The sequence below is a fragment of the Berkeleyomyces rouxiae genome (assembly GCF_048999995.1).
Source record: "Berkeleyomyces rouxiae strain 22BRR77 chromosome Unknown BrBRR77_ptg000002l, whole genome shotgun sequence".
NCBI classification, from domain to species: Eukaryota; Fungi; Ascomycota; class Sordariomycetes; order Microascales; family Ceratocystidaceae; genus Berkeleyomyces; species Berkeleyomyces rouxiae.
In genome coordinates, this window is record NW_027396492.1 from 3,298,737 (window position 1) to 3,324,060 (window position 25,324).

The following is a 25,324-nucleotide window of genomic DNA, read 5'->3' on the forward strand; positions in this document are numbered from 1 at the left end:
GAGTAATAATGGTGTCTTCTTGTCAAAGTTTGCCGTGTTGTGTGATTCCGGCGTTTTTGTGTGTCATGTGGTTTGCGGTCACTCGGCCGTGCCGTCAATGCCGGTTGTGGGGCCGTCTTCCTCATCGGGCCAGGCCGATGTGTGCCGGAGGCGGGGGGAGAAGGAGGAAGGAGCTCTAGCTCGTTGGGGGCAGGTTCCTGATTTTGGGGGTGGAGCTCGCTTGAGGATGGGAGGAGATGGAATAGCTGCCGGATCTGATGTTTTTGGCCTTGGAAAAAAAAAGAAGAGAGGGGGGGGGAATGGAGATAAAGATCGTTTTGGGTTGATTTTCTTGCCTTTTTGTTTTTTTCTTATTTCTCGTAGGATGGAGTTTTATATGAACGTGATTGTGGCTTCTTTTTATAGGTGCGAATTTGTTTCGTTTTTGTTTCTTTGTGTGAGCGGGAAGTTGCTGTTTTTGAGGCGAGGTTCTTTTTTTTGTTCTTCTTCCTTCTTTTTCTTCTTCTCTTTCCCTTTTCTTTTATCCCCATGCTTCTTTTGTCCGTATGCACACAAGCAAGCATGAAATGACCATGTTTTTTTTTCTTCTGGTCTCCTCCACGTCATCGATAATCTCAGCGATTAACCCCTGTTCGGCCGGCCTCCTTCTCGCACCCGCAACGCCTTTTTTTTGTTTGTTTTCTCGAGTCCGAGACGAATCGGCTTTTTTTTCATCTTCTTCTCCTACAAAGTCTATTTTTAAATTCGCGCGGGCTGCCACGACTGTCTTTCTTTCTTCCCTCTTCCACAATCTCTCGATCCGGGCCTGCCTCTGCACTTCTTTCGATTCTCCTGCTCCGAGTCTTCCGCCCTGACAACACGTCGTTATCCAAGCTCTCTCGCCAGCTCCCGCGATAACTCCTTATCTGCTCCTCCTCCGAGCCCCCGAGCCCTCGAAGCTTCCCCTCCCGCCCGCCATGCCAGGCGCTCCTGCGACCTGGGCCGGCAAGGCTGAGGTCAAGGGCAGCAGCGAGACCATGCGCATGGTGTTGCTGTCCTTTACCACCGTTGGAATCGTGTATGTCTTGTCTTGCGCCGCCCGCCTTGGCTGGTGCATGTTGCTAACCCGTCGCCTTCTTCTGTAGCTTTGTTTGGGGCGTGGAAATGACGTGTAAGCCCTTCTCCGATCGATGACCGTTTGCCCTGCCCGTCGTGCTAACCCACACCTTTGCTCTGCTCCAGACTGCACGCCCTACCTCCTCAACCTCGGCCTCTCCAAAAGCACAACGTCGCTCGTCTGGATCGCCGGCCCGCTGTCCGGCCTGATCGTGCAGCCCATCATTGGCGCGCTCGCCGACGAATCCACCTCCAAATACGGCCGCCGTCGGCCCGTCATCGTGGCCGGAAGCATCATCGTGTCCATGGCGCTCTGGGTTCTCGGCTTCACGCAGGAGCTGGTCTTGTTCTTTGGATATCTGCCGTCTGAGAGCAAGAATCTGGTTATTGCGCTGGCCATTGCAGCCATCTACGTCGTCGACTTTGCCATCAATGCCGGTAAGATTGCCTGAAGTGGCCGGGCCTGGCTTAGGGTTGCCGTTGCCCTGCCTCCGGTCGGTCGGGCTAGGACCCCTGTGCTAACGTCTGCGGCAGTCATGTCCTGCTCCCGAAGTCTGATTGTTGATACTCTGCCCATTGAGAAGCAGCAGGCCGGAGCCGCATGGTGTAAGTGAGCCCTTGCCCACGGGACGCCGCGCCCAATCACTCACACAGAACCCTTCTCTAGCTTCCCGCCTGGCTGCCATTGGCCACGTTGTCGGCTATGCGGCCGGCGCCGTCGACCTGGTCGGTGTCTTTGGCACGACGCTAGGCGACACGCAGTTCAAGCAGCTTGTTTCCCTAGCCATCATCTTTGTGCTCTCCTCCTCTTCCGTCTCGTGCTGGGCCGTGTCGGAGCGAGTTCTGCTGCCCAGGCCGCGCGCCGCCAACGAGAGCCGGTTCAGAGTGGTGCACCAGATCTGGTCGACGCTGCTGAACCTGCCGCCGCGGATCCAGGCCATCTGCTGGGCGCAGTTCTGGGCGTGGATTGGCTGGTTCCCCTTTCAGTTCTACAGCACCACGTGGGTCGGCGAGATATACTTCCGCTACGACGCGCCCGTGTCGGCCAAGACGGGCGACTCGCTCGGCGACATTGGCCGCATCGGCAGCAAGGCCCTGGTCATGTACTCCACCGTCACCTTCCTGGGCGCCTGGCTGCTGCCGCTGATTGTCAAGTCGCCGGATGTGGGAAACTACACGCGCCGCCCGCCGCAGAGCATCGCCAAGGTCGTCAACCTGCTCAGCGACAAGAAACCAGACATTGTGACAGCCTGGATCATTGGCGACTTGATTTTTGCCTCGGCCATGTTCATGGCGCCCATGGCCAACAGCTTCAAGTTTGCCACGACGCTGGTGTGCATCTGTGGCATGTAAGTATACGCGCCGTGTCTTCTTTCTGGCTTTGTTGTATTCCCCTTCGCGTCCGGCCCTGCTAACCCCTCTTGTTCCTGGTAGTCCCTGGTCTGTTGCCAACTGGGCCCCCGTCGCCACACTCGGCGTCGAAGTCAACCGGCTCAGCGGGCCGTCGTCCAAGACCCACCGCCGCAGCTCGTCGGCTGGCGCGTTGGAAAAGGGCCACCGCAGCAGCGCCGGCGATGCGTCGTCCAACGGCGAGCTATCAGGCATCTACTTTGGCATCCTCAACATCTACAGCACCATTCCGCAGTTCCTCGGCAACTTTATCTCCACCATTGTCTTTTCCATTCTCGAGCCCGGCAAGAGCCCCGAGCTGGCCACCGACGCCCATCCGTCTGAGACCCACTCGACCGACGGCCCGAACGCCATTGCCGTCTGCTTGTTTATTGGCGCCTTGAGCGCGCTGGTCGCTGCGCATGCGGCGCTGCAGCTCAAGAGACTCCAGTCTGCGACTCTGGGAAGATGAGTGGGGAAAAGGAAAGAAAGAAAGAAAAAAGAAAAAAAAGAGGGCTTTAAGACTGTGCTGCCGCCGGGCATGTTTTGAGATGCAAGAGAGGCACTGGCCAGAGAGAGCGAGCGCCCACCCCCCTTTCCCGTTACTGTGTATCTAGAACCAGATAGTATGTTATTTTTGTTGGTGGTAGTGGTCTGGCGGTTGCCGGACTGTCTCTTTGTTCTGTGCTATTTGTCTTTGGCTTTGTGCGATAACCTTGTTGAACCATTCGTGGTGTCTGTTTCTTTTCTTCTATTTATTCTGTAGACTTTGCGAGAACAGAAAATCAGAGAGTGCGGTATTCTTTTTTCTCTCTTCCCCCCCCTTCAACACGAACCACCATTCTTGCGTTCCACCCTGCCAAAGATGGCATCCTTATAATACCGCGCCTCCTCTATGCTCTCCAGTATATCCTCCCGCGCGCGATGCGTGCCCGTCTTGCGCGGCGCGCCCGCCAGCACCTCGGGCGCACACCAGCGGCGTGCCGCCTCCTTGATGGCGCTGACATCGAGGATGCGATAATGCAAGTACTCGACGACGGGGGCCCAGGCGCCGCGGCGCAGAAACGCGCGGTCGGCGTGCACGCTGTTGCCGGCCAGCAGCGCCGAGCGCGCGCGCGGGACCCAGCGCCGGATGTACGCGAGCAGGCCGGCGGCGGCGGCGGACGCGGTCGCGCGGTCGGCCGGCGCCGCGAGCACGCGCGCCGTCAGCCCGCTGGACGCGTGCGTCGCAGTGCACCAGGCGTCCATTTGCGCGAGCCGCGAGGACGGCGTGTGCACGACGGCGGTGTAGCCTGTTGGGTCGATGAGCGTCAGGTCGGCCGTGGTGATGAGGCAGGATACTTCGAGGATTTGGTCGGTGTCCGGGTCGAGACCGGTCATCTGTGCGAAGGGGGGGGGGGTTAGTTGGTGGGGTGGGAGCGGAGCGGAGGGCGGGGGGCGTACCTCGCAGTCGATCCAGACCAGGAGGCCGTCATCGGTCGGCTCGGCCATGGCGTGTGGTGTTGCGGAGAGGGTGAGAGCTCGTCGGGCGGTGGGGACTTGGCGGACGGGGGCCGGCGCTGGGTTGGGACCGACGGCGGGTGAATTGGGCGCAGGTGTGGCGCGGAGACGGAGTGTGGCGGGTCTTGCGTGTGGCGCAGGCGGGGCGAATCCTCCGGTTGGCTGCTTATCTTATCGGATATGGAAGCGCTGCGATTGGCTTGTGGCGGTGGAGTGAGGTCCGGGGATTTCGAGAGCCAGCTCCGTCTTGCTGCGCTTGGCGTGGTCCGTCTCTGGATAATTTATTCTCTTATGCCACCTTTTTTTTTCTACTTGCACACCTCGGTCTATGCCCGTCCAGAGCTCTTTTCCCAACGAGCACCCTTTCCCGCACCGCTCCGCCGCCGAGCTGCGCTCCAACAGCCCCACCATGTCCGCGCGCCCGGCCCCCGCGCGCTTCCTCGTCGTAGGCGCCGGCTCGCGCGGCACAGCCTACGCCAAAGCGATCCAGAGCGCCACGGCCGGCGTGGTCGCGGCCGTTGCCGAGCCCGATGCGTACAAGCGGCGGCGCTTCGGCGAGCGGTTCATCTGGGGCTCTGGCGGCGCGGCGAGCGCCGGCCAGGCGTTTGCGGATTGGCGCGAGTTTGTGGTGTTTGAGCAGAGCCGGCAGGATGCTCTCGCCGCGGTCGAGACTGAGAATGACCGGGCCGGAGGAGATGCTGAGAGTCGGCCGGGGGTGCTTGGCGTCGACGCTGTTTTTGTTTGCGTGCTTGATGAGATGCATCGCGATGTCGTCGTGGGGCTCCGCCCGCTGGGCCTGCACGTCATGTGCGAGAAGCCGCTGGCCACCACACTGCGCGACTGCATCGACATGTACCGCGCGCTGCGAGCGCCGCCGGGGTCCGGGCAGCGGCAGCAGCGCGTCTTTGCCATCGGCCACGTGCTGCGGTACAGCCCGCACAACGTGCTGCTGCGGCGGCTGCTGCGCGAGGACAAGGCGATCGGCGACGTGCTCAGCGCCGTGCACACGGAGCCCGTGGGCTGGTGGCACTTTGCGCACTCGTACGTGCGCGGCAACTGGCGCCGCGAGGACTGCTCCGCGCCCGCGCTGCTGACCAAGTCATGCCATGACATTGACCTGCTGCTGTGGCTGCTGTGCAGCCCGGTGCGCGCGGGCGCGGGGCGGGCGCACGAGCCGAGCGCCGTCAGCTCGGTGGGTGGCGTGCAGCAGTTCCGCCGGGCGCGCAAACCGGCTGAGGCGGGCGCGGCCACAAATTGCACGCGCTGCGCGATTGGCGACGACGGGTGTATTTTCTCGGCGAAGCGCGTCTATCTCGGCCCGGAGCTGCAGGGCGTCGGGACGGGGAATACCGGCTGGCCCGTCAAGATTGTCGTGCCGGACATCGAGGCGTACCCGACCTTGGAGACGCGGCGCGCGGCGGTGCTGGCGGAGCTGGAAAGGGACTACACGCCGGACACGCCCGATGCTGTTGTCAGAGCACAGAACTGGTTTGGCCGGTGTGTCTTTGACGGCGACAACGACGTGTGCGACGAGCAGGTCGTCACGATGCAGTGGGAAGACGACCAAGACACGGGCAGCGGCGCCGACGACGCCGACCGCGGCGCGCGCCTGGCCAAGACCGCCACCTTCCACATGGTCGCGCAGACGCAGCAAATCTGCCAGCGCTACTCGCGCTTCTACGGCACGCGCGGCGAGCTGACCGCCGACTCGCGCACCATCTGCGTGACCGACTTCCGCACGGGCGAGGTCACGCGCTTCGACGCGGCCGCGGCGGCCGACACGGGCCATGGCGGTGGCGACGTCGGGCTGGCGGCGCAGTTTGTCGCGGCCGTCGAGGCGGTCAAGAGCGGCGCGATGGTGGCGGAGGAGGCGCAGGCGCGCTTCGTTGGGTGTACGCTTGAGGAGGTGCTGCGCAGCCATGCGATGGTGTTTGCGGCTGAGGAGGCGCGGCGGGGGAAGAAGGTCGTGGAGTGGAAGAGGTGGTGGGAGACAGAGGTGGAAGCGGCGTTGCGAGAGTGAGTAGCTAAAGAGAGACTTGAGCAAGGGGAAAATAACCATGAGAAAAATCAACAATAGGCATTATATATGTACGACAACAGTAAGTAGTCTCGGCTAAGCAGTTACAGGTCCGCGATATCTTATCCAATTACCAGAATCCTTATTCCTTTCCTCCCTACCCCCGATACACTCCCCCTCTAACTCAGCTCCGCCCGATTTTCGTTACTGCCCGTAACGTAATGTGTCGGCAGCTCGACTGGCGCCGGCGCTGGCGCTGGCACCGGCACGCGCGGCGGCACCGGCACGCGCGCAGGTATCGGCGGGGCGGCGGCACCGGCCAACGACGGCGACGGGTCATGCTGCGGCGGCGAAGGGCTGGTCGACAACGTAACAGGCGACGGATTGCTCGGCGGCGGCGGCGACGCGGTGCCCGCCCCTGCGTACGGCACCTGGCCTGGCGGCGCGTAGCCGGCCGGGTACACGTAGCCCTGTGGCGGGGCGCTGCCGCCGGCTGTCGACGCATAGGTCATGGAGCTGGGCGAGGTGGGCTGGCCGTAAGCGTGGGGCGGTGGAGGCGGCATGTTGTGTGGCGCGGCGTTGGGCACGGGCATGGGCACGGCGGCGGGTCTTCTGCGGCGCATGAAGAAGAAGACACCCAGGGCCAGGGCGCCAACCAGCACGATGCCGCCGCCGACGGCACCGCCGATGATGGCGCCGGTCGAGGAGCTGCCGCCGCCCGAGTCCGAGGAGGTGGAGGTGGCGGATGGGCTATCGCGGGTGACGGTCACGGTGGCGCCGGAGACATCGAGCGTGGTGAAGATGTCGGCGGACGCGCTACTGTCGTCCGACGCGCTGCTCTCGTCCGACGCGCTGATGCCCGAGCGCGAGTTGCTGAGCGTCAGGCTGGGCGGGTAGCTGAGGACGGCGCCCGAGCCGCTGGTGGTGTCGCACGCGAGCACGCTGAAGACGGAGCCGGTCTCAGAGAAGAGATATGTGAAGCAGAAGGGGTTGGCCAGGGCGGTACTGCAGCGGTGGTTAGCGGGGTGGTGGCGGCGGTGGCGGGAATTAGGATCACCAGAAGGGCACGGCTTACCAGCACACGGTGTGGGAGTTTGACAGCGAGTTACAGCTGCCCATGACGGCGGCGGTGGCAAAGTCCACGCAGGCGGTCTTCATGTCGCTGCAGTCCGAGTCGCCGCAGCAGCCGCGGTAGTCGCCGCTGTTGACGCAGCTAGCCCGGGCATTGAAGCAGGTGACGGGCAGGTCTGGAACACACAAGTGGTGTGCACAAGGTTAGCGCGGGTCTGATCTAGAGCGGTCCCCGGTTCTTCTCGGGCCGCCCGCGGGCACTCGACTTACTCAGAGCGGTCTCTACGAAGCCGCACGTGTTGGCCTCCATCGTGAATCCGTCCTGGCGCTTGAAAAGGTCGTCGGCGGCCAGCTGCGGGCCGGGTGTCGGCTCGGGCGACTGCTCGCGCAGCACGGCGGGGTTTTCCTGGGCGCTGGCGCCGGGGCCTGTGTGGTAGTGGTGGTCGTTGTCTGGCTCAGACGGCGAGGTTTGCCGCGCGGGGCTCCATGACGATGTGTCGCCGCGGTGCACGAGCGAGCTGATCAGCCCGGCGGCGGCCGGCGAGACGCCGAGGCCAAGGACGGCAAGCAGCTGGGACTTCATTGGGGGCGGACGGTGTGCACGGGTGAGGCCCGTTGGTGCTGTAGTGGTTTTCTTTTCCTTGTCTCTGTGTGTGTACTCCGGAGACGAAGTGTCAGGTCACGCTAGGCTTGGCACAAGCAAGCAGGCTAGGAAGAAACTCAGATATGCTACTTTCTCGGCAGCTTGAGACGGGGGCGCGAGAAAAGGAGAAAAATAAAGAAGGAAACGAGACACAGATCAGCCAGAGGGAGGAACGCATACGAGTTATGTGGCTGCGTCTTTTCTTTATGTGTGTGTTCTCTCAGTCCACCAGCCGGGGGGGAGGGGCTTCTACAGCTCTCTCAACCCATATTAGCCAGGCTTTTGCAAGGTGGGGGTGGCCCCCGGTCAGGCCCATCCGCCAAAAGCAAGAAACAACAGCCATAGGCGCAAAGATTCACAGGACCCAGCTCACCAGATGGAAACAAACGAGAGAGAGAGAGACCGGGGGGCATGGGGGGGACAGCAAGAGAGGGGAGGACATGGTGGTTGGATTAAGGCCGTTGAATTGAGCTGGTGGGATCGCGTGGGATCTCTAGCGGCTTCTGATGTGTCCGCTTTGGGAGACATGATGGCGGGAGGAAGAAGAAAGAGGAGATGACGGATATGGCAGCGAGTCTGCCTCGTGTCCTTGTGTCGAGGCACAGCAGATATCGCCATGTATACAAGTGGAACAAGCCGCCAGCAGGACAGCATCCATTCGTCTTCCTCCTCTTCCGCCCCTCTCGCCCAGCCTGGGGAAGCCGCGGAATCATGGCCACCACCCATTCTGCACCCTATGATATGGCCCATAGCGTCGTTCAGCTGCCGCCCGATACGGAAAGGCGCGGAATAGCAGCGCACTGAGGCAGGAGAAGGAAGAAGGAAAAAGGGGGGCGACAGCAAAGGAAAGGGACTTGTTGTCTTTGGATGTGACGCCGGCACATGCAGGGAGACGCCTCTGGCTCTGTTTCTTTCTCACTGAAGCATTCACTTACAGGGCTTTCTTGTTTCCATCATTGCCCCGTCTCGACACCACCTCCCAAACTCCGGAAGAGATCGCCCTTCCCACTTCACCACTTCACCACTTCACTTCTTTCTGAATGTCCCATCACATCACCTCGCTTCAATCTCTTCTCCAGCTCCTCATGTCCCCCCCGGCCCCCCGGTCCACACAAACCGGGCGGTTAGGCTTTGAAAAAAGTGGCTGGACAAGGATCCTGGTCCAAATAAAAGGACGCAGAAGGAAAAAAAAAGAAAGTTACATACATGGACTTGCCAAGCTCCCACAAAAAGGGTGCATGTTCTTTCGCCGATTACAAAGCCACGGGACAACAAAAAAAAACTGCATTCAAAAAATACTCTCCCATCCTCTTCGTCTCAAGGGACACTCTGACGTCAGATCATACAACCAAGAACCCTAATATAAGCACTAGGATGAGCCCAGATCGTCGCCTCTGTGTAACCAACGCCCCGGGTCCACATGTCGTAACCCTATACTTTATCGATACCCTGATTGACGTCTGGTGTGGCTGTCCGAATCTTCCAGATCTGCCAGGAATCGACGTGAACAACAATTGAACACGGAAGCAAGTCTTAAGCTCTGCGTTTATGGTAGACGCGCGCCTTTTGCGCGACGTGTTCCTACACCACATGCACTGCGTTTGGTCAAGTTACAGCTCAACTCTACATACATTCACAACCTCTGGCCACGGTATCACGAGTATAAATAAAACAGGTGCACAGCAGTAGCCTGCAGCAGCATTCAGTATTATCGTTTGTGGTACACGACGTCCTATTCGTCGAGTATTACACTGTCCTCCTGTCCATGTCGTCAACAAGACACCAAGATTTTATCGCATCCAGGATGACTTTCCTGGCGACAACGTCCGCGTCTTTGCTCTCCACCTTGCCTTGAAGCAGACCATGCGACCGACATGATATTGGTCATTAGAATATCGAGTAAAGAAATAAAGGAAAGAAAAGCACTTCAAATAAAAATCGGCGCTACACTCCAACGCGCAAATGAGTGCTGGGGGGGTATGGTTGAAAGAAGAGAAAATGCAGATAAAATCGCGAGCAACCCACGCAAAAGAAAGAAAAGTGTAGAAAAGAAAAAGAGAAAAAAAAATCGTGTGGATAAGAGAGGGCAGTTCGCAGTCAAGATTCAAGAGATGGAGCGCAAAGGACCAAGATAAACAAGGGCATGCATGCTGTGTCATGACCGATTTGCAACAAAGGTATCACAGATCGACAAGAAATGCAATCTTGTCAATTAAAAGGCCATTGGCAACGGATGTGTGCATGTTTTCTGATTTGCTTGGGCGCATGTTGTCTTTCTTCTCGTCTCCTGACTTGGTCGCTGACCTCTTCACACTGGCCATGCATTTACACATTACCTCAGCCTGCGGACACACACACAGCTTGCAGAACTCCCACCAGTGAAATTCAAGCAAGATGTGCTTTTTTTTATGCTGGTTGTAAAGCTCGTTGCCAGCTTCACTCACAGACTTTTGGCCATGGTTTTGAGAAAAACCCGCAGGGTCCAGTTCCTAGGGATCACGGGAGAGGCGCTTAGAACAGGGCAGCAACAAGAGCGGCGGCGAGGGCACCAGCACCGACAACGGCACCAGCGGCACCAGACGCGACAGTAGTAGTGGCGGAAGCAGCGGCAGTCTCGGTGCTGGTGGAGTTGGAGGCAGAGTCGGAGGTGGCGGTGGCAGTCGACAGGGTAGTAGCGGCAGTGGTGGTGGAAGAAGAGGAAGAGGCGGCGTCGGCAACGTCCTTCTTGCCGCACTTGTCCTCAATGTTGGTCTTGCAGGCCTTCTGGGCAGTGGCATCGCTGACGCTGGCGGCAATGCATTGACTATACGCAGCCTCGCACAGGTAGGCGTCCATGGAAGTGCTGTAAGAGCTCAGGTCGCTGGGGGTCTCGCCATCGGAGCAAGTGCAGGCAAAGTCCAGAGTGTTCTACAAGGAGCATGGGTTAGAAGGTTGGCACTGTTTGAGGTGGAGAACATGATTCTTACGGTGTCGCAGGTGTTGGTGTCAGTGCCGTCGGAGCAAAGCTGCTCGCAGGTGTTGCGCTGGCCACGGCAGTAGGCGGCTGATGAGCAGGAAAATCAGGTTAGCTGGCTGAAGAAGAAACGAGGGAGGCGGCGTGTCAAACGAGGGTTCTACATACACTTGTCACTGCTGTCGATGGCGGCGACGTTTACAGTGGTGTTGCCAAAGGTGTAAGAGGTGGCGGCGTGGGCGCCAGCGGCGAAGGCAGCGAGAACAGCGAAGGCGCGCATTTTGATGTGAGGTGGACTGCAGCGGAACGCGATGTTAGTTGACGGGGGCAAGATGGAGGATGGCAGCGTTGGTGATGGTTCAAGAGCGGGTGGGCCAGGATAAAGCCTATTCGGGCGATCCAGGGGCGGGGAGAGACAAATCAACATACAGATTAGAAAAGATGGAGAGACGAAGGGGAAAAGAGAAAAAAGTAAAAGGTTCGACGATGGCAGCGATATATGTGAATTCAATTCAGGCAAGCGATTTGATGCTTGTGGTTGGTGCAGCTGGCGGAAAACAGACGAGAATATGCGTTGGTGGAGAGACAAAAAGGCAGAGGAGAAAAAGAAGAGGAGGAAAAGTAAATTGGGAGGACGAGAGGCAGAATTAAAAAGGTGAAACGGCTCGAGTTCTGGCGGGCTGATAACGGAAGGCACGAAGCAAGAAGAAACGGAGGCAACGAGCAACTGCCTTTCTTTTTCGCTCTTGCTCTCTCGTTTTTTACATTATTTTTTTCTTTTCGGAGGCCCAACTTTGTTTTCGTTCCTTCGTTCCTTCGTTGCCTCTTGGATCTTTTCTCTTTCCTCCTCCTGTTCTCTCTTTCTCTCTCGCTGGCTGTCTGTTTGGCCACCTTCCCTTGTCTTTCGTTCCTTGCCTTTTCGTCATTTTCGTCTTGGCAGTTGCTGTTTGCTGCCTTCCCTTTTTTTTCTTCTTTGTGCAAGCGGGCTGTCTTGTGCGCTGTGCTTCATGCCGCAGCAGCAGGAGGCTGAGAGGGCAGTTGCCGCTGTTGGTCTTGCTCCTGCTGCGACCGGCGGTGTCTGGGTAAGTGTCTCTCCAAGAACAGAGCGCGACGTCACCCAAAACGGACAATGGAGAGTTGCCTGTTGCAGCCGTGTTTTATGGATTCCACCGCAGGTGACGACGTTCAATGTTTTGGCTGCTCGTGACTCTGGCTGTGGATTGCAATTTCGTTTCCTGCCAAGTCCCATCATTCTGGCACTCGCTGGTCTGGCGGTGCTCCTTCCACGCTTCTGGGTTGTTGCTGGTGTGGTGCGGTGAGGGTGTGGGTGCGTGCAGCATGAAAAGGGATCGTGAGGAAGGATGCGCAGGATGGGGAAGGAGCCCGGTCAGTGGCCCCACAGGTAGAGCTAGAGGGAATGGTGCCAAAGTTGGCGCTGGTGCTGGAAGGTACGTTGGCGCATGGCATGACGTTGCGGGTAGTTGCCAGTGATACAGACAAGAAAAAAAGAAAAGAAAAAAAAAAGGTACGCGTCGGGTCAGGTCAGCTGCAATCCCACTCAGAGGCAAAAGGAAGGAAGGCAGGAAGTTCTGGTCGTCTCGTCTCGTCTCTTAAACTGCAGGAACTCATTCTCGTCATCCTCAGCTGGTGACGCCAAAATCGCTTCCGAGCTGGGCAGGTGCTATCTTGTTTTTTTGCAACTACTGTGTGCAACCAACAAATCAACTGACTAAAGAAAAAAAGAAAAAAGAAAAGAAAAAAGACTCCCATCTGCACACATCCCAGGGCCACGTAGCCCATGCTCCAGCAAGGGTTGGTTCCTGATAAATCCGGCAGACAGCCACTCGGGAAAACAAAGCACCACACACACATCACCATCGTCACCACTATTGTCTTCACTATAAAAAGTCTATCCATCTATCTATTGTCATCATACATTTCTGAACCTCCCCTCCCTGGTTCCCAATCCCACACATCGGTCAACTGTCGGTGGATACAAAACACCGTCGGCTTGAATGGGCCTTTTCCCTCTCTTTGTCTCTGTTTCTCTCTCGCTCTGCTCTCATTGTCTTGTCTCAGATTGCCCTCTTGTTATCTCTTTTGGCCAATCAATGACGGATGCGTTTTATCTTTTCTTCCCCAGGGGCCGCCTACTCTCTTTTTCTCCCCTGTAGAAACACCAATGTAAGCGGCAGATAATAAGAGAACTGGCACTTAAGGCCTTGGCCATGACCCTATTCCCTAGGGTTACAACACACGTACCACCCAATCAAATCCCATTCTTACATCTCCCTTGTCGAGCTGGCACTCACCAGCATCTTTTAGCCGATCTGAGTCCAAGTCAGAGATAGCGAATGATGCGCCTGAATTCTCTTGTTCTTGTTGTCTCCCTTTTCTCTTGTCTCTTGTCTCATTTCTGGGCTGCCCTTGCTTTGTCTGTCCTGTCCACGCTCTTGGAGATTCTCTTTCTCTCTCCCTCGTGGCCTCCTCCGCCTGTGGTTGATCGTGACTTTTTTTTTTCTTTTCTTTCCGTCTGCCTGTGTCCGCATCTCCCGTCTACTTCTTTTTTTATGTGTCTGTGACACGCATAACGCATATTTGCCCGTGCTACTTGCTTCGCTTGGAGTCTTGTTTTGACACATGCCTCCTTGGTCCTGGTCTTGCGTCTCTTGGTCTCTGCGTTTCCAGCCCTGTGTAGTCAGTAACTATACGTACATACAACGTACGTTTGTGCTCTGTCTGTTGTCTCTCTACGTCAGGAAAGAAAAGAAAAAAAAAAGAGAAAACCCCCTGCCCTTCCCTACCCTCCTCCCCCCAAACGGATGTGCCGGCGCATTATACCGCCGGACCGAGCTTTGTCCAACCACGACGCCGACGGTATTTAGTCATGTACACACACGCACTCTCTCTCTCTCTCAGAAAGATACCAACGCGCCACGCGCCCCGCGCTCGCCCCAGAGTCAACAAGGACACGTACGACATGAGACACCTAATTGGATTGATTGTCGACTCAACGTAAACACTCCCGCTCACTAGGCATGCAACTAAGTAGTTACCAAGTATCCAGCCCATAAATGAGCCTGACCATCCTCGACTCCTAGCTTCTTGGCCTTTTCTTTTCCCCATGTCCTCCTTTCTCTTGCAAGTAAAGCCATTGCGCGCCCTACACCCTCTCGCCAAATCCTCTTGGTACTAGCTGCTTGTGTAGACCGTTTTAATTTCTCCTTCTCTCTCCTCGGTCTGTCTTAACTCCCTGGCACACATGTCAAAAAAAAAAATAGACACTAGACTTTGTGCTGTGTCTCAGTGTCTTGAGTGAAGTGAAAGAGCCTAGTGAAAGTGTATCTCCGGTTTAGACCCTAACACTAACCCTACGTCGGGAATGAATCAGGGTTTTGCCGAGATATCAATAACAACAACATGGCATGACTAACAAACTAGTTAACTGGCTGTTCAAGACAAGGAGCTTGACACGACTGACATAGCACATTCATGTTTGCATTCCCGCCGGAAATGATGCCAAGATAGAGGCACTTTGGGACTATTCGGCTTCCTGCATATACATTCTACGAGTGTAACTACATATACACATATAACATAGTTTATGACTTGACAGTGTCTGGTAGCGCCCACTATCTCTTTTTTTTTTATTTTTTTTTCTATTTTCTCTTTCACAATTGTCATCACCCTTTCGTCTTTCTCCTGCCACATAAGCCCGTGTAAAAACCAAAAATGTACCGGTAATGATATCGTATTCAGGCAATCGGCACAACGGAGACGACAGCTGGCTGGGCCTGTCTCATGTCCCGTTGATACGACCCAGAGCCTAGCTACTACACGTCTCCCATGTATGTGTGTGTGGACCACGGCCCGTAGTCTCGGTCGGTTTGTTCGTGTAAGCCGAGACAATACAACGCACATGTACATACATATGTGTATGTATGTACACTTGTATCCTTGTATCTCTGGCCATTCTCTCCTCCTATCTACTCATGCTCTTAAAGCTGCCACGCACGCAACCGCTCATGAAATTCCAGACTGGCAAACTCAATCCCATCCACCCCCCTTCGGTGCATAATTCTTTTTCCCACCTTTGTCCATATGCATCCAGCGCGTAGCACGGAATTAACGAAACACAAAAGCCCGCTGGATAATGTGTTTCTTCCTCTCTTCATCGGGTTCTCTTTTCCGTCAAATCTGAAACACTCACCCACCCATGAAATCATGTAACTATACGTGAATTGAACTGAGGGTTTTATTCATAAATACTGAGGTAAGTTGTGCTATCTACTGGTATTTATGAGGGGGATGATGGGTGGAGTCAGGTGCGCGGGTTAGGATTAGGGCTACGCCACAACACTATATAACTCCTTTTCCGTTTTTTTTTTCTTATGGTTTTTTATCACCACACGCACGCATGACAAGTTTTCTCTGTCTCTCTCTTTTTACACGCAAAAAAAAAGCAAGATTGATTGATTGATTCTTTATTTACCTGTCTACTCGCGAGGTATTCTCGACATACGACAGGGGACTATTTCTAGTACTAGGAAAAATACATAACAGAAGCAAAAACCAAAATCTAAAACCATGCATACAGAAACCCCCCGCACAAAGTGTAATGACAGGAGGTCTCTCACCTGCTCAGCGCAGAGGCTGTCCTTTGTCTGCGTGGCTCTAAACTTGGCTCAGAGTCCTGGCCTCACCGCCGATGTAGTGATAAAAGTTATTGTGCAAAAAGGAAAAGGGGGTTGGCGGCCTGTTCATGCCAGAGGGTTGGCAGCGCGGCTGCGCGAAAAAAGATTGGGCTCCAGAGGCTAAGCTGCCCCGGGCAGGGTCGGACCAGGCGGTGGAGGGCCGGGAGGAGGGCGAACTGGGGAGTCCCCTTCCTGCGGGTCCGTTCCCGTTACCGCACGGCGGTGTGCTAGAAGCACCGGAGGACTCTTGGCCGCTTTAGATGCCAGCCAGATGGCTCCACTCTTGGTGGCTATGAGCTTCTGGAAGAAGCCCTTAGCCATCCGTTGAGGGTTGCGGGGGCAGGTCCAGATGTGCTCCGGGGTGGTCTCAGCGTCGCAGAGGGGGCAGGTTAGCACTGCGTTCAAGTGATTGAAGCGGCGGTGGTAGTCTGCGTAGTCTCCGTGACCAGAAAGTGCTGTCAGGACAGCGCGGGCGAGCTTGCGCTCAGTGTCGTCAAGAAGGTTTTTCCAGGCCTTCTTAGGAGCCTCGAGAGGTCGGCTCAGGTGAGGTCTGTTGGCACAACCTTCATTCGACCACCAGGTGCGAAACTCGGTGGTGACGCAGGCGCGGAAATGGCTGCGGGCCCAGGAAAGGGACATTCCTACGGGCGTGTAGGCCCTCTCGGCGCCCATCTTGGCTTGTCGGTCCGCGAGCTCGTTGCCCCAGACGTCGGAGTGTCCCGGGACCCAAATCACTTCCACAGCGGGGGCACCATCTGGCCACGGTCTAGGACCTGGGTGGTCATGGCTTTGGCCAATTCAGTCGGCTGATGATGATGATGAAAGTCTTTATTAACCTGTCTACTCGCGAGGGATTCTCGACATACGACAGGGGACTATTTCTAGTACCAGGAAAAATACATAACAGAAGCAAAAACCAAAATCTAAAACCATGCATACAGAAACCCCACAATCCAAAGTATAATGACAGGAGGTCTCCCACCTGCCCAGCGCAGAGGCTGTCCTTCGTTCGCGTGGCCCCAAACAAGACCCAGAGTCCTGGCCTCACCGCCGATGTAGTGATAAAAATATTTGTGCAAAATAAGAAAAAAAAAAGGGGGGTTGGCGGCGTATTCACGCCAGAGGGTTGGCAGCGCGGTTGCGCGAAAAAAGATTGGGCCCCAGAGGCTAAGCTGCCCCGACCAATTCAGTCGGCGCAAGTCGTTTGGGCCCTCCGGAGAAGCTCTTCGGAGGTTTCAATGAAAAAAGATAAAAAAAAACAACTTAAAAACTTGGTCAACTACACAATAGCTCTTCTCTCAGAAGACCCCAAAAAGGAATGCTCCGAGTGAGGGTCGAACTCACGACCTTTGGATGGCAAATTACACATTTCGGGGACAGATATTCACATCTTCAGACTCCTCATGTTAAATATGAGACCACTGCGCTACCACTGCGCCATCGAAGCCTGTTGGGTGTGTTTGTTGGAGTTTCTGCCGCTAAACAGGGGTTATCTTTGTGTTACAACGGGGAAGTTCGTGTAACCACGCAACTTTCGCGAGAACCACCATACTGGTAACAGTCAATCAGCGAAACGACCACAGACTTACAAGAATCAATCGAGAACAACCCCCTTATCCAGAAATGGAGTGCAACGATGCACCAGGAAGCGCCCAGGTGGCGCGACCCGCGAAAGACCAGCCCACGACCAGCGCAACGGACGCGCACACGGAGGTCGACATTGAGATGGTCAACACGAACGACGTCCAGCCAGAAACCGAGACCGACGACGCCCAGCAAGAGACTCCGACCAGCTCGTCAATGGAGCTGATGATTGTCGACAAGCCCGACGAACAAATCGAGAAGAATGAGGGTTCGACACCGTCCAACACCCCCAAGGAGAACGAGAAGCGTGGGGCGGCCACCGAGAAAGACCGCAATCTCGCCATGGCCAGAAAGCACATCGCGGGAGAGATGAAGAAGATAGAACTGCGCGCTGAGGCGTACCTCTGGCTCGCAGAAAAGATCCCCGAAATGTGCAACGAAGCCGTCGCCATGGCTAAAGGCGACGCGAACGTGAGGAAGCTGGCAGGACACGTGTCCCAGGAGTTCAGAGCTATGCTCCAGAAGCTCCAAGGTGGCACTACCCCTGCCCCTTCAGGCAACCCTAAGAATGAAAAGCAAGGGTCTGCCAAAGCCCCGAAGCCCACACCGGGTTACACGAACAACAACAACAACAACAACAACAGGAGCTACGCAAGCACTGCGGCAGAGGCCGACGGTGGCAAGGGACAAGCAGTCACCCTGAAAAAAAAGACTGCCCCCAAGCCCAAGACAAAGAACCGACAACAGAGGAAGAGAAGAAAGTGCGAGTTTTTGTCCGAGGACCAGCGGCAGCAAATGAAGCGGACGCCAGCAACGAGATCGCCAAGGTCTTTGGCGGCAAGCCCGCCGAGATCCAGGTCAAGAAGATGAACTCGGGCTGGGCGTTCTACACGACCAAGGGTGCGGTGTCAGCCGAGAAGCTGAACCGCGTCAAGGAAGCGTGTGGGGCGAAAGCGTGCGAAATTGACAAAAGATGGACGCATGCACGCATCACTGGCCTATCAGACTTCTATGTCGTAGGCGAGAACGGACCGGTGACCAAGAAGAACGAAGAATGGTTCATCGGACAGATAACGGAGCAAACCGGTGGAGAAGTGAAATCCATCAAGTGGCAATTCGAAACCGAGAAGTACATGGACGCCACACTCCGTATTGCAGTGGACCTACCCGAGGGCCAGACCCTCCCCAACAGTGTGAAATTCGAGGGGAGCTCAAACCCGGCCACGGTCAAGAAGTGCCGGACCCCCTCACTGCCGCTGTGCCGTACCTGCTGGGCGACACACCCGACAGCGGGGTGCAAAGAAAAGCCACGGTGCCGCCTGTGCGGGAGCCCAGACCACAGAGAGGGGCAACATGCTGGATCCCGCGCCGCATGCATCATGTGCAAGGCTCCGGACTATTCAGCAGGGGATCCCGCTTGCAAGCGAGGCACTCGCCCGGATCGCACGACCCAAAAGCCAACGGAAAACACGCCAGCCAACCCCCAGGACGACAACCAGGCTCGCAAGAGAAAGAGACTTTCCCCGGCGGAGCAGCCGACTCCGCGGCCCGAGGTCATCCGAGAACGCTCCCAGCGAGATGAATGTTAAGACACCTAACAGTATGGAGCGTCAACGTGGGAAGAGGGGGGCCTAACCATGAACTGACTCTACGCGAAGCCGTCAGGCAACGGGTAGACGTCGTGTTTGTGCAGGAGCCCTGGATTGGACCGCGTAAGGACAAAACGAAGTTCCACCCAGAATTCACTCTGCATAGCCCGAGAGAAGGATGGTTGGATCGACCACGGAGCATCGCCTACGTGCAGAAAGACATTGAGACACTTGAAACAAATCAGGCCCACCCGGACCTGTGTCCAATCCGCATCAAGACGACGAAGGGCGTGCTTCGGCTTTTGGGAGTGTACAATGCGCCGGAGAGGTGCTTGCGAGCCGGTGAGGGATTGCAAGAACTGATGCGTACAGAAAAAGAACACGCATGGGTTGTATTGGGAGACTTCAACGCCCACCACGGTACATGGGACGCCAACGACAAAGAAAACAACGACGGGATGACCCTGGAAAATTGGCTGACTGACCAAGGGCTGACTGTGCTGAACCAGAGAGACGAACCAACGCACAGAGCCGGGAGGGTAATAGATCTGGTCGTGGTGCCGCACGCGGCGGTAGTGAAATGGGAGACCCGCATGAAAGTTGTTCCCGGAAGCACAAGCGACCACGAGATACTCGAGCTAGAAATAGAAGCGAGAGCGTCTCGAAAACGACCAGAGGCAAGGTGGAGACTAGGGAAGATGGATATAGAACGTTTCGTGGCGGAGTGCGCAAGAGAGAACAGCGGCCTGGAGTGGCTGCTCACCGGTAGCGGAAGCGGAGCAGACAGAGCGGACGACCTTGCCGGGAGACTAGTCGCAGCAGTGGGAAGGGCACTGGATGTGTCGACACCGAAAACACCACCCAACACCGACCTCAAACCATGGTGGAACGAAAATTGCAAACGGTGCAACGCCAGGATGAGGGAGGCACGCGACAAAATTCGAGAAAGACTGGGAGACCTCACATTGCGAGCGGCATACGTCAAGGAGCAAAAGGCAATGCAATGGGCGGTCGTCCAGGCCAAGAGGGCCCTCATGAGTAAGATCATCAACGGATTCGAAGAAACGAGAGATGTATTCCGCGCGATCAAATGGGCCAACGACAAGACCGATAGACGTATTCCACTGTTGTAGAGACTAGACGGTACGAAGACGACCTGCACAGCAGAATCCGTGGCTCTCCTTCTCGAAACCCATACTAAGCCACACACAGGCTCAGAATGGCGGTTTCAGGAGCCCAACCCCGACGCAATTGAGTGGCTCCCTCTGTCTTCGGACGAGGTGAAGGCTGCCATCTGGAAACCTGCGAACACTGCACCGGGAGCGGACCGCATCCCCAACGAGGTATGGAAAAGGGCGTGGAAACCTCTAGGTAATCTGATAACGGGACTATATAACCTATGCCTAGACAGCGGACACCACCCGAGCACATTCAAGAAAGTCGACCTCGTGGCAATACCGAAGCCAGGACGCCCACGCCAAGCACCACGCTCGTATCTCCTAATCTCACTTCTCCCCACTCTGGGCAAGGGCCTCGAGAGAGCAGTGGCTAGGCGGCTCGCGGAAGAGTCGATAGAGAGAGAAACCATCCTGAGAAACTACATCTGCGCCGTGCCAAAAAGGGCCGTTGCCGACATGCTCATTGAGCTCCGTGGAAGAATCGAGGACGCCCAGGATTGGAAAAAGGTCACCTCAATTTTCACGTTCGACATCAAGGGAGCTTTTGATGCAGTTGACCCAGCGAGAATGGAACACCGCCTGGTTGAGAACCGCTGGCCAACGAAGCTATGCCGATGGGTCAGAAGCTTCATGGAAGATAGGGCTGCAAGCATGCGCACCGAAGGAGGTGTCGCCACAACCCTTGTAGGAGGTTCCCTCCCGCAAGGCTCGCCGGTCTCGCCAGTGCTGTACATGCTCTTCATGGCCCCATTGTACAAGAGAAACCCCGCACTTCTCGGATACGCAGACGATGGGTCTCTGGTGGTTAGTGGTCCTGCTTTTAGCAAGAACTGCGAAGTCATCCAAATTCTCATGAGGGAAGTGTTGAGGTGGACGGCCAACAACGGACTGGAGATCGACCCCGGAAAGTCAACACTGCTGCACGTCAAGGGCAGAAGAAAGGTCGCAGGAAATCCGTCCGTCACAGTGGAGGGTCTAGGCACGATTGAACCCACCCCGGCTAATGCCTCGATGCGATGGCTGGGGCTGCATCTAGACGCCAAACTTCTCTTCGACAAGCACATCGCGCACGTGACCGCGGGCATCAACCGAGTGGCGAACGGCCTGAGGTATCTGGCCGGTTGCTATAAGGGAGAAGATACGAAAAGCATGCTCCATGCGGTACGCGCGTGCGCTCTGAGCAAGGCACTCTTTGCGGTCAGCTCTTGGACTGGGACGGAAACGACAAAAACGGCCTCAGACAAGATAAATGTTGCCCTTAGAAAATGCTTACGGGCGGCTCTCCCTATGTATCGCACCACGCCAAGAGAATGCATACACCATGCGGCAAGCTTTCCACCTTTCGAGCTCCTCCTGGAAGATGAAAAGAGACGAGAGGCGGTACGGTGGCACAGACTCGACGACAAGCATCTACTTCGAGGGCCGCAGTACAATCCAGTGGTGGTGAGGCTGTGAAAACTGCTACCTGCCGAAATGGAGAAGCACACCAGGCTCAGGCCAAACGCAGCTGGGCCAGACATGCCGTCTCGAACGTGGCTAGACAGGGAAAAAGAAGCAGAGGCACACAGAGCGGAAGTTGAGATGGCCACCCCGGGAACGATCATTGCCTACTCCGACGGATCGAAGCACGAGAATGGAAACGCGGGCGCGGGTTGGGTAATTACGGAAGATGGGGCTACGCTAGAGGAAGGGCACGTAGCTCTGGGAAAATGGATGGAAGTGGCCGACGCAGAGGCGATTGGCGCTCTCGAAGCAGCGAGGCGGGCCACGGCGCGCGATGGTGCCGAGGAAATCTGGCTTTGTCTGGACAACCAAGGAATAGTGAACCGCCTCCGCAACCCATCCACCAGAAACAGCACATCTCGGGACGTTATTGATGAGACAAAGACAACCCTTTGCCGCTGGGCGAGCGAGAGTCCTGGGAGGAGAGTCCATGTGCTGTGGGTCCCAGGCCATATGGGCTTGGAAGGCAACGAACTGGCAGACGCGCAAGCAAAACTGGGGTGCCAACAGACGACAACAGAACCCCGCGTCAGCCTGGCCGGAGCACGGAGATGGAGGCGAGACCGTCTAAGTCTCGAATACGGGAAATAGTGGCAGAAGCAAAAAGGATACCGCCCACTGGGAACTGGTATCCCCGCCGAACCCCCCTTCCGTGTTTCCCGCTACGACGGCCTCACCAGGATTAAGCTAGGCCACATCCTGGCGGCCAGAACCGGAGATGGTGACTTTGACGAGTACCATGACCGATGGGAACACAACTGTCCACGCGGGTGCCGAGCCTGCAACCAGCCAAAGGAACGAGGACACTGGTGGACGTGCAGGGCACTGCCGAGGCCGTGGAGCTAGATATTTGCTGACAAGCTTCTGAAAACAACAAAAGCAACAAGTCATGTTGCCAGCGTTTTACGTCGCAATCTCAAGTTCCTTGAGGAAAGACAACAGCCCGAGCGCCCCGAGGCTACCCAGCCACTACCCACTGCCAGCACCGAGACATGAAGGTGGGATGTTGGAGGAGAGATGAGAGTAAAAGAGAGATGGGAGAGGAAGGTTAGACTGGGAGAAGTCGAGGTAGTCGGATCGGAAGGAGATGTCGAGGAGGATTCCATGAGGAGGTTTTGGGGGGTTCTTTTCCCGTCCACCAACTACAGAGAAGGAAAAGTTTTTAAAAAAAAATGTAGCAACGGCTATGCCCGCAAAAGGACAAAACCACGCGTAATCTGCCGGAGACAATTCCCTGTGCCGAGAGCTGGTGGCCTTTTTGACTAGACTTCACGCGGTTTGTTGCAAACCAAAAAGACCAGGTAACCAACCCTGGAACCCCGCAGGTTCGCCCCCGGCCCGGGCTGTCATACTATCGCTGTCGGGATCACTTCAAAGAGGCCAAGTTACCCAGTTAGCGTACATCACAGTGGCTTGATTTGATTTGATTTTGATTTTATTCCTTTACGTCTACCTACTGTTATTTCGCAGCAATACGACGGCATATTCCGGACGGAAGCAGTCGGATGATGTCATCTTCCGAACAACTCCCGGGCGGTCAGCAATTGCAGGTTCGCAAAGGCTTCAAGCATCTCCTGTGACTTTTGAGGGACCGGCGTAGAAGCCAGGAAGACGCTCCGTCCAGCGCGGCCCGGGGGCAAACCTGCGGGGTTCCAGGGTTGGTTACCTGGTGTTTTTGGTTTGCAACAAACCGCGTGAAGTCTAGTCTAAAAGGCCACCAGCTCTCAGCACGGGGTGTTGTCTCGGGCGGATTACGCGTGGTTTTGTCCTCTTGCGGGCATGGCCGTTGCTGCAACTTTTGTAATTTTCCTCCTGTTTGTTCAGATGTTGCATAGAAATGAAGTATATTAGAGAGAGAGTTCTATGGAGCAGGAAACGGGTTCACATGCATCCAGGGATAGCAGGTAGATGTGTGTAGTCACGTGATGTGGCTGAGCCGTGGCTGGCTCTGTGGCTGGGCCTTGGTATCACAACACATTTCATGTAGCTTAGTCACGTAAAATAGAGTCAAGTCAAGTCAAGGTAGTTATTAGTTATTGGCGCTTGTACGTATGATAGTCTAGTTATCGGTCTATAGCAAAAACATAGCACACAGCCTGTAATCCGTGAGCTAACAAATGACAAACCAAGGGACGATAGCCATGAAATCCAGATCACCTCGTGAGCTCTAGACCCAGTCCCATTCCTCATTGGCGCTTGCGAAGCAAGTGACATATCAAGTTAGTTTTTGGGGTTGCAGTGGCGGAAAGGGTTTGGGAAACAGTGGGGATGTTTTTACTTCGTGCCATCAGTAGGGAGGACGACAGTAGCGAACGTGGTAGTGGAAGTAGCTTCCGAAGATGTCGGCTCGGCATTCATAGAAGAGACGGCGTTGGGGTCGAGCTTCGTGAACGGAGGGATATTGAATGGCATATCCAAACCCACGAGGACATCATAATATTGCACCCATGCAGGAATCATGGACGTCTGAACACCATCGCGGCTACCAACTAAACCAATGACATCTGGTAGGAACTCGAAGTCTTCGGGCTTCTTGATGTTCTTGAGAAGCTCCTCGTTGTAGGGCATTATGTAAATCTCGCCAGGGGCAAGGGTAGGCGGAGTGGTCATCATAGGGGCGGCTGCAGACGAAGTAGTGCTCGACGCAGGCTCTGTGGTCTGAGCAGAGACCAGAGCGAGGGTGGAAAGGAGGAACAGAGTAGATTTCATGTTGGATCAAGAAAGAGAAAAAATATGTAGAGAAGAGGGCAAGCTGTGAAATGTGAGTTTGGTTTGGTAGAGAGAGTGTGTAGAGCTTGTTGTTGGGAGGCGGTGAGTTGAGACGAGTGATGCAGAACAGAAGAGATAAACGGCTCAAAGTCGATGTTGGTCCATCTTATATACAACTGTTGGCACCCCGGAAAGCATCGCGATATCTTGACATCGCTAGAGCCGGATGGGGCAGCATAGGCGCGATAGGTTGTGGACATCCCCGAGGCATGGCAGCCAGAGACTCACACATAACGAATGCAAGTCACTAACTCCGTGTGTATTTCCATGCCGACTTGCAAGCCACAAAAGACCGGGCCACCGTGCAGTCGAAGCAACTTACGCATTGGGTATTTCACATCATGACTTTGGGATCTGGGGAGTATCAGCGTCGATGTTGACAAGCTGAAGCATGCACGCGGCTAAGGAAAGTCTACTATGCTCCGATTTGCGTATATAACTGCGTATTTAGCGCAACAAGGTCACACGGAGATAGTGCATCTTTCGACTTCATGCGGTAGAGAATCTTTGTTTAATGAATTTGGCGTCGAGTCCGTGACTGGTACAAGCGTGGATATAATTATAGAAGAATAGGTCCCCGGCCGCTGGCTGATAGTGTCAAACTATCGCTGTCGGGATCACTACGAAGAGGCCAAGTTACCCAGTTAGCGTACAGCACAGAGGCCATGAGAGCCCAGCGGACATAATGGATTTTGTTGTTGTTGTTGTTTGTTTTTACGCCGTGTGCCAGGGTTCACTGGTCGAATGGGCGTAACAGGCGGATAGTCCACCTGTGAAAAGAGTATAACTATGAATAGAGCAGGTTTACACCTCAACGAAGAGAACAAACAGCTGGAACACGGAGGCTCGCAGCCTCCAGAGCGACCCTAAAGTCACCCCAAAGGTCCCAGTAATACAGATGACGAAATACAAAAAACTAAACAAAGGAAAAAAAGTAGAAAATGGCTCCGTCTTTCTGCCGGCCTATGCTTGGTTTATGAGGCGTTGCCGCCCGGGGCCCCTCTGTGCCAGTTTGTCGACTCTCTCGGCCAACGTCTTTGCCCCTCGTGCCGTCTTCAATAGACGCTCTACTCACGACCTGTTGTATCTTTTCTGTAGGCCTTTGCATGTCCAAACATGTGGGCCGTCTTTCTCGGCCCCGCATCTCTCGCACCCCAACGGTGTGTCGTGCTCGAAGCGGACGTGGTACTTGTCTAAGTCTCCGTGCCCCGACCTAGCTGCGAGGACTCTGCCGACGCTGACTCGGTTGTGCTTTCCGGCCGTAGCCTTCCATGCCACCGGTGCTTCCAGATTTCGCCCGGTGCTTTTCCACCACCGACCTGTCGCTGCTTGGAGCTCC

General features: G+C 55.7%; 9 protein-coding genes across 9 annotated transcripts; 4 read left to right on the forward strand and 5 right to left on the reverse strand.

Moving 5' to 3' along the window:
* Nucleotides 1–956: 956 nt before the first annotated feature.
* On the forward strand, nucleotides 957–2,956 carry BROUX77_002487 (uncharacterized protein; the record flags this gene model as incomplete). Its single annotated transcript, XM_073747032.1, has 6 exons — nucleotides 957–1,057; nucleotides 1,125–1,150; nucleotides 1,222–1,533; nucleotides 1,630–1,701; nucleotides 1,763–2,444; nucleotides 2,530–2,956. 6 exons carry the CDS (start codon nucleotides 957–959, stop codon nucleotides 2,954–2,956), a joined length of 1,620 nt encoding a protein of 539 aa, XP_073607569.1.
* A 353-nt stretch (nucleotides 2,957–3,309) lies between these two features.
* BROUX77_002488 (uncharacterized protein) lies at nucleotides 3,310–3,975 on the reverse strand (the record flags this gene model as incomplete). The annotated part of the gene is made up of 2 exons (XM_073747034.1): nucleotides 3,310–3,864; nucleotides 3,928–3,975. The coding sequence occupies 2 exons, from the start codon at nucleotides 3,973–3,975 to the stop codon at nucleotides 3,310–3,312; spliced, it is 603 nt and encodes a 200-aa protein (XP_073607570.1).
* A 418-nt stretch (nucleotides 3,976–4,393) lies between these two features.
* Nucleotides 4,394–6,004, forward strand: BROUX77_002489 (uncharacterized protein; the record flags this gene model as incomplete). The annotated part of the gene is made up of 1 exon (XM_073747035.1): nucleotides 4,394–6,004. One exon carries the CDS (start codon nucleotides 4,394–4,396, stop codon nucleotides 6,002–6,004), a length of 1,611 nt encoding a protein of 536 aa, XP_073607571.1.
* Nucleotides 6,005–6,180: 176 nt separating this feature from the next.
* BROUX77_002490 (uncharacterized protein) lies at nucleotides 6,181–7,655 on the reverse strand (the record flags this gene model as incomplete). Its single annotated transcript, XM_073747036.1, has 3 exons — nucleotides 6,181–7,006; nucleotides 7,077–7,248; nucleotides 7,343–7,655. The coding sequence occupies 3 exons, from the start codon at nucleotides 7,653–7,655 to the stop codon at nucleotides 6,181–6,183; spliced, it is 1,311 nt and encodes a 436-aa protein (XP_073607572.1).
* Nucleotides 7,656–10,226: 2,571 nt separating this feature from the next.
* On the reverse strand, nucleotides 10,227–10,948 carry BROUX77_002491 (uncharacterized protein; the record flags this gene model as incomplete). The annotated part of the gene is made up of 3 exons (XM_073747037.1): nucleotides 10,227–10,622; nucleotides 10,682–10,758; nucleotides 10,837–10,948. 3 exons carry the CDS (start codon nucleotides 10,946–10,948, stop codon nucleotides 10,227–10,229), a joined length of 585 nt encoding a protein of 194 aa, XP_073607573.1.
* A 4,534-nt stretch (nucleotides 10,949–15,482) lies between these two features.
* On the reverse strand, nucleotides 15,483–16,731 carry BROUX77_002492 (uncharacterized protein; the record flags this gene model as incomplete). Its single annotated transcript, XM_073747038.1, has 2 exons — nucleotides 15,483–16,135; nucleotides 16,707–16,731. 2 exons carry the CDS (start codon nucleotides 16,729–16,731, stop codon nucleotides 15,483–15,485), a joined length of 678 nt encoding a protein of 225 aa, XP_073607574.1.
* A 254-nt stretch (nucleotides 16,732–16,985) lies between these two features.
* BROUX77_002493 (uncharacterized protein) lies at nucleotides 16,986–18,535 on the forward strand (the record flags this gene model as incomplete). Its single annotated transcript, XM_073747039.1, has 2 exons — nucleotides 16,986–17,622; nucleotides 17,694–18,535. 2 exons carry the CDS (start codon nucleotides 16,986–16,988, stop codon nucleotides 18,533–18,535), a joined length of 1,479 nt encoding a protein of 492 aa, XP_073607575.1.
* Nucleotides 18,536–21,294: 2,759 nt separating this feature from the next.
* Nucleotides 21,295–21,807, forward strand: BROUX77_002494 (uncharacterized protein; the record flags this gene model as incomplete). Its single annotated transcript, XM_073747040.1, has 1 exon — nucleotides 21,295–21,807. The coding sequence occupies one exon, from the start codon at nucleotides 21,295–21,297 to the stop codon at nucleotides 21,805–21,807; it is 513 nt and encodes a 170-aa protein (XP_073607576.1).
* A 1,683-nt stretch (nucleotides 21,808–23,490) lies between these two features.
* BROUX77_002495 (uncharacterized protein) lies at nucleotides 23,491–23,925 on the reverse strand (the record flags this gene model as incomplete). The annotated part of the gene is made up of 1 exon (XM_073747041.1): nucleotides 23,491–23,925. The coding sequence occupies one exon, from the start codon at nucleotides 23,923–23,925 to the stop codon at nucleotides 23,491–23,493; it is 435 nt and encodes a 144-aa protein (XP_073607577.1).
* Between the last annotated feature and the right edge of the window lie 1,399 nt (nucleotides 23,926–25,324).